Raw genomic sequence first — 13,342 nt, forward strand, 5'->3', positions numbered from 1 at the left:
ATTGACAACAACAACCACGCTGTCGAGTTTAAATAGCGGCAAATCAGATGCACTTGATAGTAGTTGGTTGAATAAGGAAAATGAATTAGCAACAAGAGTTTACGGGATGTACATAGCTCAGTGGTTAACGCTTCTGACTTTGAACATCGAATACACAGGTTCGATCCCTGCTGAAGTCTAGAAAAAAGAAGTCCGATGAGGAGATGTGGTGATCTCCGAAATAGTGCTATAACTTCTACCGCTTAGACTTTGTTGCTTTTTCAATTTTTCCTAATAAACAATCGTGGTACAAAGCTCAATAAAAATATTAAAAATAAATTATTCACAATTGTTGTTGTTTAATATTGAAAATGAGAATGTGTGTGTGAGTTCGAGTTTTGAAGTTTTAAGTTAAACTGCTGACAAACGTCAGACTGCCTCGCAATGGTTTTACCTTGTTATGTTTTTATCATGGGAATCAGTACCAAAAGAAACGAATTTTTAAAACGGTAAATTTTCACAAAAATCTGATAATGAGTTCAACTGTAAAACCGGAAAAATAAAAGATTCAAAAATTCACAGCGACGCAAATATATTAGAAATTACGACAAATTCAGTGAATTTGGGGAAATGCCCAAAACTAGCCCAAAAATTAAAAAAATATCAAAATAGTGGTTATTTAAGAGTGTCCCCACTCCACTCCAAAGAAATGTTAACGGTAAAAAATCATATGTTATGTATATGTATGTATGAGTATATATGCATGCAATAAAATTTAAATAACTAAAAATAATATGAATTAATAGAAAATGTATAAATATAAATATAAACCAGGGAAAAGGTATTCAAAACATTGACTTCACGTATTTTTTTTGTTTTGTTCTTTATTTTATCGCTGTATTTGAAAACGGGACATAGCGAAAAATCAAAATTCACCAGACTTCGCTGTTATGCCTAATGTGACCAACTATTTCATAGCTCAAAGAAGCACCCTCTTGACGGCAGATACAAAAGGATCAGTCGAAATTCCTAGTCTCACCGCATGAATACCAATCGCACAATGGCCTGTCAGAACCCCCCATCACTAGCCCTTGAGAGGTAACGTGTTTTAAAGTGCCCTATAAAAACATTTGCTACCACAGAAAAACGTCTTATTTTCCTTTTTTATGTCACAAAAGGACCCGGTTTCCCTTAGCTTAATAGCAGTTTGTGCTGCGACAATTCTGTCCGCAATATCCGCCATCATCGTGTTCAACATATGTATGTATGTTAAGCGCCAGTGTAGGTGTGGTTCCTAATGCTCGGCTAATTTCTGTTTTACAAGTGCAGCCTTCTCTAGTGACACCAGACAAGGGCTCCTTGAAACAATATAGGCTTAAATCTGGTTTCCTAAGCTAATGAATTAATTTGGACGAGAGACCCCACCTGTTATCGATAGCTCCCTACAGCAGTACAAGGCAACCGACACCTTTCCTACCCTCTCCTCAATGTTAGGCTTCTACGTGAGATGCCGTTGATCGCCCAACTAGTTACCTGGTTCAGGTAACCTTGACCCAGATCCAAAAGGGTGTATAGAAATCGTCTCTTAACCAAAAGTTCCACATCATCTACTTTGGCGATCACCCGACAGTCCACTTTTTCCACTTCCTCTAGAACAGGGGTGGGCAAGGCCGAGGCCGAAATTCGCATAAAATCTAAATGCCACAAAGAGCCACAAAAAAAAAGGAAAACAAAAATTTAATTTTTAAATAAAATTATTATTAGAAATGAAAACCATAAATTTTATTATTATTCTAATGTACGTAAGATAGATATTAAAGAAAATTCAAAAGATCCCTTTGCCCAAATTTTCAAAATCTGGTTTTACGTCAGTTAAAGCCGTTCGTAACAGTTCTGTTAAATGTTGGTTAGTCTATAGGTACGTTCGCTTAAAATCTCCAGTAAAAAATGCCCAACAGCAAAATTCCAGCGAAATGTCATCTGTTCTTTCACAAGAGAAAAACATTCCAAATAGTACGCGAGCAGAAAATTTACAGAAACTTGCAAGTTAGACGAACAGCTGATAGAAATTTTGTTTACATTTAAAAGTATAAAATTTAAAACGTAAGAAAACAAGTCCCGCAGTCTTATCCTGACACAGTTCACTGACTAAGCAAATAATTACTTACTTCTTACAAGTTTAATTAGTCGCATTTTACTATTTTAACTTCCAAACCATCAAATTCAATTTAGGGATTTGCGTAAATTCCAACCAACTGTTTTCGATCAATGGTTTTCATGTTGGCAAACATTTTCCAGCAGATACTAGCAGCTTTCCCTCAAAATGAAATGTCATTTTGCTCTCTCAATTTCCCCTACTTTGCAAGTTTTTAGCATACGCGAACAAAAAAAGCTGATAGTTTTTATAACTTTCAACTTATTGTGAACGGTATTTTGACTTTACGAATTTCATTGTAGAGTACGTACAAAGGCGTTATACGTTGCACCAAAAATTGAAAATATACGCCACGCAGCTGTTTGCAACAGCGGATATTTTCAATCTGGTCCTTGTTGCCGGAATTCAAGCAATAGCAAAGCTTTATTATTACTACGTTTATACGCACAGAATAATCGACTTAATTAAAAGCGCATTGACACCGTACACATTTCGCTCTAGTGTTTATACTTACGGCTTTATATCGGCATCAAAGCAACCGTCTTCAAAAGCAAACAAAATTAGCTGTTTTCATTTGACATTTTATAAGTTAACATAATGGAAAGTGATAAAAATCTAGTTTTATTCGGCATTATAAAATCGTAACAAAGAAAAGAACGATTATTATTAATCAGCTTTTAAATACTGATGCGATTATTTGGAATTTGAGCAGAAGAGCTGATCTCCAATTCGCTTTGACTGAGAGCGGTGTTTATACACTCTTTCTAACTGTCTGGAGAAATAAACTACCGATTTGAAATGAAGTGTGAGCCAAAACACTTCGCTCTTTCAAAGCGAATTGAAATTTAGTTTATACATATGTTTTGAATCGCGACGAAATGAATTAAAGCGACTTATGCATGCGTATAAACGTAGTATATGTTGCATTTCCAGGCCCTATCTTCTTTTAATTCCAAGAATTCCAACTCTTCGCTTTTCTTAAAAAGGAGTATTTCGGATATTGTAAATTCATCCTCAATTATGTTACATAAAAAAGGGTTTATGAAGTATGCAAACGTTCATTTAAATAGATTCAAATTGGCAAATCTTTTTTTAAAATCTGGTTTTAAATCATGTGCAATATTTTTTCTAGCCATGGAAAATTATGAAATATTCTTTTTTGAGACGTACAAGACGTAGTTTAGCTTCAAACTTAAAATAATTTGCGATAAATCAAAAACATTTTTATTCTCTCCCTGTAGAGACAAATTCAAGTTCGCAAATGTTCCATCATATCGGTAAAGACCCACGTTCGCAGATCTAAAATTTACGAAAAATGCTTTGTAGGATGAAGGAAGTCTTTCAGGCCTACGAAGATAACTTCGTCCAATTCATCTAGAAAAAAAATTTTCAAAAAAGGAAGAGTTTCTCTGCATTGTGGCTATGGAAAATGGAAATTAAAACCTCTATTGGCCCTTTCTTTTGATAGGCTAAAAAACCGATTTTATTTTTGGTCGACATGCGTTCTAATTGGAAGCCTAAACGTTTCAGTACCGAGTATTGAAAGTATGGGATACTTTTTAAATCGGTACCTAGTATCGATCAATACTTCAAAGTACCGACTCAGCACATCACTACTACGCACTGTGCTAAGTTCGCCTTGTGAATTCTTGTTGCTTTTTTCCACTATTTCATTCGTTAAGCCAACTACAGTCAAGCACTGCTGTTGAGATGTGGTTGTTGGTTTTGTTGGTTTTTGTTAATATTTCTATTATTAGAATGTTTATCTTTTAGGTGTGCTCGTCCTTAAGTTATTTATTCTTGTTATTTTTATGGCCTTATAACAATTATATTCAACAATTTTTATTAAGCTTGAGGCCGTTTTTAATGAAAAACTTATTGTGGAAAAGCAACAATAATTTGAAAAAATGGTAGAAGTGATAGCTATTTATTAGCTATTATTTTTCGTATAAAAAAGTATTGTAAATATCAATTTTGAGAGAATAATCTTCATTAGTTACTAAAATGTCGCAGTTTTGGTATTTCTGAAAACTACCGTTATATGGGAGGTAGGCGTGGTTATTGTCCGAATTGGTGACAGGTAATAAGGTCAATTGACTTTATTTCCCACCCTGGTGCGAAATGAAGTCAATTGACATTATTACCTTTTCAAAAGCAAAATAAAGTCAACAAAAATTTGGAAATAAAGTCATTGACGTTATTTCCTCATTCAAATGAAAATAGCGTCAACAATACTTAAAGTATGTCGATTCATAGAAAAAAATGTTGTTCTTACAATAAACATTGCCCCGTAAGTGTTGTTTTTTAAGAGATGAAAAAAGTTATTGCCAAATCCTCAGTGTTGTGATATTAATCCACACACAATCATCAACTACCACCATTTGATTTTATTAAAAAAATTTTAATTACGAATATGTAAAAACACGATGCGAAAAACTAAACGCCTATGCACAGCTGTAATACGAGAAATATTTGAAGAAAGAGTGTAGAAATGATCCATAACTTGCAAAACATGTTTCGTTTCCACAAAAATAAAGCGAACACTATAAAATTGAAGAAACAGTCCATGTCCAAAAACCCCGGAGGAACACTGAAAGAATTCTGTGTTTTAAATTAGCATATTTTGAACGAATTCGGAATGTCTAAGGTGGAAAAGAAACCAACTTTTTTATAAGGAAACAATTATAGAAAAAGAATTTTCTTACACTGTATTCATGTCTCCGCCAGCAATTTGTGACGACATCATTTAAAAGCAGCTAAGGAGAATGACGACACTATTTATTAGATGGCACATTCAACGAGCCAATATACCAAAATGCGGGTATAAACAATTATTGATTTTTTAATATCGGAACCGACATCATATAAGTTAATTGATTGGTTTTCACACACTTTTGAAACACAAATTATATGCTTTTTTACTGCAGACAAGTTGTTGCCCCAAAACACAGCAGAAATCTTCTGGCAACTATCCTTAGTTATGAGGTACCATATTGAGGATAAAAAAGTGTTAAAATGTGCCAAATAGAAAAATAAAAGTGCCAAAAAAGGTGTCATTCCTTTTAATCATTCACATTTAGCAATAAAATAAAGCTACATTTTCCAAACAAAAGTGCAATGATAAAATAAGATAAACCAGTTGAATAGCCTTTATAAATTAGAAAATTTTAGTTAAGAAAAAGAAGTGCACGCAAAGGATTTCACAAAAACGTATTGAAATGTAATTTATTAGCGTGACGTGGTGTGCGCGCCGGTCGCGCAGGGTACGCGGGGCGCGAGCGCGGCGCGCGCGGTGTGGCGCGCTGACGCGGTCCGCCGCGAAGCTAAACAAATTTAGTGTTTGAAAGAGAAATAATCTCAATGGATTTTATTTCGTTTTTAAAAAGGTAATAATGTCAATTGACTTTATTTCGCACCAGGGTGGGAAATAAAGTCAATTGACCTCATTTCCATTGACCTTATTACCTGTCACCTCCGAATTTGCCAATTTTCAATACCATCCGTCCTACGGATGGAACCGTACGAAGTTTCGTTAAGATATTTAAATTTTTACTCGAGTTATCGTGTGCACAGACGGACGGACAGACAATCACCGCTTAATCGATTTCTCTTTTCATTGTGATCATTTATCTATACATTTGTCTATATCTATCTCGATTCGTTTTGCCTGTTACAAACAACCGTTATGCGAACAAAGTTATAATAACCTTGTGCACAAATGCGCTCGGGTATAAAAAAGGCAATATTGCACGGGAACCACTCATGGGCGTAAACTTCCAAAGTTTATTTGTAAGTTTCTTTATTAATTCCTTTTAAAAAAATCAGGGGCCGCAAATAACAGTTACTTTTTTTCAACAGCTAAACTTGGGCAGATATTTTTAAGTCGAAAAAAGGCCTTTCCTAATAATAAACAAACCGCTTATACAAATTAAACAAGTTTGGTATCAACTGAAAGAGGACAAAAATAGCTTTAAGACTAAAATATTTAAACGAGGAAAGTCAGCAGAAGGCCAGCTATTGAAAAATATTTAAATACATTTTTTTTTAATTACCATAGAACAAACCTTGGGTCAGGTATATGCATATCTTTTGTATTAAATTATAAAAAAAATGCAAAAAGAAGTGGTAGCATTCGATCGTTATTTCAGTTTAAAAGCTATTTACATAAGTCCTCTTTCATTTGGTACCAAATTTGTTTATTTTGGATAAGCGTTTTATTTAATATCCGGAAAGACTTTTATTTCGAACTTAAAAATATCTGGCCAAGTTTAACTGTTGGAAAAAAATAACTGCTATTTACGGTCCCTGAAAAAAATATATGCAATAATTTAAACCTTTAGGGGTCTTCACATCAATTTCGGTAGTTTTGGTAAACTGCTGGTTGTTACTCGATAATTTTATCAACTGTGAAGATCCTTTTCAGCTTACTTTTGTTAGTCTGATAAATTATGTTTATAAACAGCTGATTGGTGCTTTTTTCCTATACAAAAAATAAATTGTAACAGAAAATTTAATGATTTTTAATCAATCATATCGGCAATTTACTTAAAAAAATTGGTAAAAGAATTATTATCTTTTAGTATTTTCTACTTAGTTTGTACCTGTAATTTAGGTTTTGTGTATGCTTAGCGTTCACAGAGGTTTTGTAGAAAAAACAGAAATTAAATCATCACTGAAACAATTTATCGATTTGCAGAAGACCCCCGAAGATTATTGTTTAAATAAATAAGTAATTTTTTTAGCACAAAACAAAACCGAGTTCAATTCTGACGTAAAACTTTAAGATTACCGTTCATTTCTTCATGATCCAATAATCGGATCTAAACCAAATTAGGATGGTACCACCTTTCCGTAAAAAAAAAATATCGAAATCGGTTATGCGGCAACAAACATAAAAAAATATTCCGACGAATAGAAAAAATCCTCCTTTTTTGAACTCTGTTTTTGTTTTAACTCTTCAAAAACTTAAAAAAAATAAAAAAATAAACTTTATGCAATATAAATTCCTTTGTAGGGCTCGGTACAACTTAATTGTTACAATAACAAGTAATTTTTAAGCAAAAAACACAACCGACTTCAATTCTCATATACAAATTTAGAAGTACCGTTAATTTCTTCATGAGCTAATGATAGGATCTAAACCGAGTTAGTATGGGACCACCCCTGAAGCACCACCTTTCCGATAGAAAAGTAATTATAGAAATCGGTTAATGTGGTCTAAAGTTATGCGGTAACATACATTTAAAAAAAAATGTTCCTCCCTTTTTTGAAGTCAGTTAAAAAAAGAAAAATCAATGAGGTAAATTATTATAAATTTTAATATTTCTAATAAAATATACATTACAAATAATCCCAGCCTCCTCTAAATTATGCTTTTTGTACGCCCATGGAACCTCTCATACCCATATCAAAAATGATGATGCCTAACTTACATATTAAATTAGGAGTAGTTATAAAACTTTATAAAGCGATTGGTAAAAACGGATATACGAGCCGTATCGTTACTTAAAAGAAACCGTTGACAATGCGGGAGAAAGCTTCTATCAAATAGGAATATCAAGGTCGTTTGTTTTGTGGACCCCTTCGCAAAGTCGTAGAAACAAGTGGAACTCATTTTCCTAAACAAAAATTAAATAGCTTTAATGAACATTCCATGCTCTATCTTACATATGAGGGTATACACATATATGTGGCTTTAGAACTTACTTGTACACATATATGTAATACTCCTATATTGGCAGTAAGAGCTAGTACCGTCCGAAAACACTACAGTACAGATATATCAATAAACACGTACGAAAGAAAAGGAACACCACATTTGTGTCCAACATTTTCACCAACAGTTCACGTTCATGATTTTCAGTGACACATTTTTCTTCTATAACCTAGACAAGTGTATATGCATACAAAGATACGTAATAGCTTCAGTGCGTTTGAAAGGCGTCACGCCTCCTTTTAAAATAGCTTACATTTTCTCTAAGAATATGGGATTGATTTCATATATCTCCGTACCATGTTCGAGTACTCAATCATGAACACTTCCGGAGATATGCACTATGAAAAATTCGGTTTTCATGGTAGGTGCCACGCCCCTTTTTCCAATAGCTTCAAATTTTCTATGACTGCGATTGATTTTATATATGTTATACATACCAAGTTGCAGTACTCTACCATGAACACTTCCAGAGAAATGCAGTGTGAAAAATTCTGTTCTATGGGTGGTGCCACGCCCCTTTTTCCAATAGTCCCAATTTTTCTTCATGATCATTTGATTGATTTGATATATGTCCATACCACGTTTCCAGAACTCTACCACGAACACTTCCAGAGATATGCAGTATGAAAAATTCGGTTTGTATGGGAGGCGCCACGCCCCCTTCACTTAGCGGTATGAAACATACTTTACAACCTACCTACCTACCTACCTTACCTACCGAATATACACAAAAAATTTCATTCAGATCGGTCAAGCCGTTTCGGAGGAAACTTTATGTACGCAGGTATGAAAAAACTCGTAACTTCTACAGCTTTGGTGTTTCCATTATCAAATTTTTACAGCGTACTCCATAAAGCTCGACAACTATTCAGGTTGAAAAAAATAAAAATCAAACATGATGATTTTAATAAAAAAATATAAAATAAAAAAATGGTATTTTTTAATGCAAAATTTTTTAATTTTAATCAATCCTACACTCTCATGGGAAGCCGAGGTAATTACGCACATTTTGATACCTTAACAGATTTTTCCGATAAATAGTTTATTAACTGCAAACAATTCAAAAAAGATACTTCTCCGTGAGTTCAAAATTTCGGGAAGTTTTGTTTCGAGATTTTCGAATATCATGACGAAATAAAAAAGTTGGTGTCTTCTTTTTCGATAAATAATGTAAAAAAATATATTTCACCAAAAAAAAAAAATTGAGGTGTAAATATTGTATGGAATGACACATGTATCTTTTCCTGTCAGAAATATATCGATGGTCCTCTACAATAACGACACAATTCAAAATTCAAAAAAAAAAAACTCGTACTATTGTTAAGTGGCTCATGTCTTTAATCGTTGTCTTATTCATGTGCAATCTTTACTACTTACTTTAGTTAGGATTAGACATGAGTTAGCTAAGTGTTAGAGACATGAGCCTCTTAACAGTAATAAGGGATTTGATTTTATGAATTTTGAGTTGTGTCGTTATTGCAGAGGACCATCGATATGTGAATTCATATATTTCGATAATGAAATAAATTCGAGCATAAATACGGCGCCACCGATAAATAGTTTCGTAGTTAGTTAGTTTCTTTCGAAAGAATTATTTTTCCTGTTATCAATACATATTTTGAATCTGAGGCTAATCGGACCATAAACACGATTTTTAGTAATAACTCGACTCCAACGCCACCTGGCGGCTCTTTTTTTGCAATGGTATTTTTTTCCTATATTGATATTCGAATATGAGACGAATCGGACCATAAACAGGATTTTTAGTAATAACTCGACTCCTACGCCACCTGGCAGCGCATTTTTTTGCAATGGTATTGTTTTCCCTATTGTCAATATATATCTCAAATAGGAGGCGAATCGGACCATAAATACGGGTTTTACTAATAACTCGACTTCAGCGCCACCTAGCGGTTGCTTTAATAGTTATTGTGCTATTTATAAGGCATACAAATTCAAAAAACAAATATCATAGAAATCGGTCCAGCCGTTCTCGAGTTATAAATGGTGTAAGTAACACGACTTTGTTTTATATATATAATATGGATTATAAGCTCCTGTCATAAGACGCATATTTTTTTTAATGATCCTTATTTAAATATTTTTTGGAACCTTTTTGTGGAATTATTTCGTCCTGAAAGTCGTAAAAAGGACCTCTAGGCCACTTTTGAAAAACGTTGCTGACAATGACCCAGTAAATATTAGCTTTTTTGGGCTAAGGGGTTCAACAAAATTATTCATCTTACAATTTCATAATATATTTTTTTTTTTCAGACGACATATGTAAACAACAAGCCGTGAGCTTTTGTACTGATAGTAAACTCTTTGGCAGAAAAGCTGATAAACATACCCAAATAAATAAATTGAAAGCCACCACTTCAGAACTAGAAACACAGCAGCGTCGCTTCCAAATTAGTTTACAAAGGCCAACGGATATTCGGCAAAGGACTGGTGATAGTGAAGTAGGAATCCAAAACTTGAGACAAAGTACAAAAACGAAAAATAAAGGAACTAGTAATATCAGCATAGAAGACATATTTATTGAAATAAATTCTGGACAATATCGAACGGAATATAAACAGTAGTAAGTACTTAAATATTGCGAGGAAAAGATATTTTTATTTTCTTTTTTACCTATGTTTATATAGATACTAGCAGACCCGGCGAACTTCGTCCTGCCCAAAATTATTATTTTTTATTGAAACATTTGGTCCAACGTTTTCGCCAGAAATTCACGTTCACGTTTGGTTTTGTGGTCCATAGAAGGCATATCCTCCATTGCCGTCTTAAATAATCTAACGAAAGCGTTATGCCGGGAAGAAGTCCTTACGGCAAGAACCATCCCGATCGATGGTGAATAGTCTTTGAATCTGTATAGTATAGCTGGTGGCAATTTCCAAACTGGGAAGTATCATTGGTCCTCAGAAATCCAATACCTTAATGTCTTACAATTGTAAGCTTTCATCAAGAATTGTCGTTATTCTGTTTAGTCGCCGTAAAGCTGGTTAATTTAATTTATTTGACTTTGATCCTTGGTGCCTCCGAATGACTTCACTTTACGATTTTTAGCAATAAATCGGCTCCAGCGCCACCTTGCGTATCTTTTTTTGTAATAGTATTGCCCCTTTCGTTACCAATACATAAATATGTCGAATATCAGTCAAATCGGATCACAAATACGAATATTGAGTAATAACTCGACTCCAGCGCCTCCTGGCGTTTTAAGTTGTGAACCTAAACTATACAGGGACCTACTCAAATGCATACAAAAAATTCATAAAAATCGTTTCGCTCGGTTAGAAGGAGTTGAGTATTTGTGACACACGTACCGAAGAATTATCTACATCCATCACAATAAGTCTTTTACATACTAACGCTCCTCAACATTTTTCCCATATAAAAAAAAAACTATTATGCATTCGTTATACGGGGAAAATGCGCAACATCATCAGCAAAAAAATTCTCAAGAATCAACAGTAGCTTAAAAATTGCACTTAATTATACTGAAATTGAGTGCAATACAAAACTACATACTCAAAATTTGGTTGAAAGTTTAAAATTTTGGTTAATTTTTGTCGAATTTTCTTAAATTTGAATAAACACCATTTCTATAAAAAATTAACGAAAAATTTAATTATGAAAAAGATTGCAAGTATTAAAAAACACTGTACTGAGACTTATTCTGGTGGGTGTATATATATATTTACAGATAGGTAAAAGTTTCAATATGTTTGGAAGACGCCACGCCCCCTTTTCCAATAGCCCCCACTTTTCTCCATGACTATGGGGTCGATTTCAAAATCTCAGTACCAAGTGAAAGGACTCTACCACAAATACTTCCAGAGATATACGGTATGAAAAATTCGATATGTATGGGAGATGCCACGCTCCCTTAATATATCGAAAGCCTGCAGTAGGTGTCCAAAATTTCAAAAAAATTATTACAGCCGTTCGCGAGATCACCTCTTATAAAAATATGGAGCTTCTTTTTATATAATTAGTATAGATATCACAGGGCAATACTGATTTTGATGCGGCAAATCTTAAAGTAGCCGGGAGTTCTAGCTTTAATTTAAGCCTAAGTGAAAGGTTCTATCGCCTTTTGTTTGCTTCTTCTCAAATATTGCAAAAACCGCGAATTTTTGACACTTTAATTACGTTTTTTTCAAAATCTAGAGCTGATGGAAACTTTATACTTACTTACTTATCAGCGCAAAAAAGTCTATCTATTTTTGTTGGCCAGTGTAATAAGTATTGTTAAATAGCCAATATCGGAAATAAGATTTTTTCGAATAGATCGGTCCCTGGTCCACTTAACGGGAGAAAGGATCCTACAGAGTAATCCATTTATAATGGACTCGCTTAAGATGGAAATTCTGTTAATATGCACCTATTTGTCAAGTCCTAATTCAAACATATGAAAAAACTCAGTTAAAATAGACCCGGATATAACGGACTCCGCCTATAATGGACAAAAATATCGGTTTTTGTCCATTATAACCAAGGCCAAATAAAAAACGTAATCTCTACAATAAACAAAGCTCGGTAATTCCCCGAATTCAGTAAAGAGAGGCAATGTCTATATCTACTATATATTTGTGAAAGTATGTATATATGTATGTATGTGTGTATGTGCCAGGTTGCAGTCTAAACGGACGGACAGAATCGAACAAAATTTTGACAGAGTATTGCCATGACACCTAGGCCTATAATAGGGTGAAAAAAATTGGGATCCGACAAGGGGGCGTGGTACCTCCCATAGGCGTGAAAAATTTAATCAGCCATAACTTCCAGACCATAAGTCACATGAACTTGAAATTTGGTATGCAGGCATACAAATGGTAGGTGCTTATAGCAGCGAATGTATAAACGAGTTTGTAAAAGGGGGCGTGGCACATCCCATAGGCGTGGAATTTTTTTCAAAAATAACTTCGGAACCATAAGTCCCACGAAATTGAAATTTGGTATGCAGACATATCAATGGTATGTGCTTATAGGAGGGAATGTATAAGCGAGTTTGTAAAAGGGGGTGTGGCACATCCCATAGGTGTGGAATTTTTTATCAGCTATAACTTCGGAACCATAAGTCACACGAACTTGAAATTTGATATGCAGACATATCAATGGTAGGTGCTTACACGAATGTATATATAAATGTGCTTGTAAAAGGGGGCGTGGACATCCCATAGGCGCGGAATTTTTTATCAGCTATAACTTTGGAACCATAAGTCTCACGAACTTGAAATTTGGTATGCAGACATATCAATGGTAGGTGCTTATAGGAGGGAATGTATAAACGAGTTTGTAAAAGGGGCGTGGCACATCCCATAGGCGTGGATTTCTTTATCTGCTATAACTTCGGAACTACATATAAGTCACACGAACTCGAAATTTGGTATGCAGACATTTCGATGGTAGGTGCTTTTAGGAGGGTATGTATAAACGAGTTTTTAAAAGGGGGTGTGGCACATCCCATAGGCGTGGAATTTTTT

The 13,342-nt window shown here is 34.2% G+C and overlaps 1 protein-coding gene across 2 annotated transcripts in view; it reads left to right on the forward strand.

The window, feature by feature from the left end:
- LOC118745787 (muscle calcium channel subunit alpha-1) overlaps positions 1-13,342 on the forward strand; it is a gene marked incomplete at its 3' end in the record, with an annotated part of 467,188 nt that overhangs the window by 18,681 nt on the left and 435,165 nt on the right. For both annotated transcript variants that reach the window (XM_036479462.1, XM_036479461.1), the window contains 1 exon segment: positions 10,125-10,434. In XM_036479462.1, the coding sequence (XP_036335355.1) occupies positions 10,125-10,434 (310 nt within the window).

Source organism: Rhagoletis pomonella, unplaced genomic scaffold (assembly GCF_013731165.1).
Source record: "Rhagoletis pomonella isolate Grant_MI unplaced genomic scaffold, Rhpom_1.0 Rhpom_scaffold_00009, whole genome shotgun sequence".
Lineage (NCBI taxonomy): Eukaryota > Metazoa > Arthropoda > Insecta > Diptera > Tephritidae > Rhagoletis > Rhagoletis pomonella.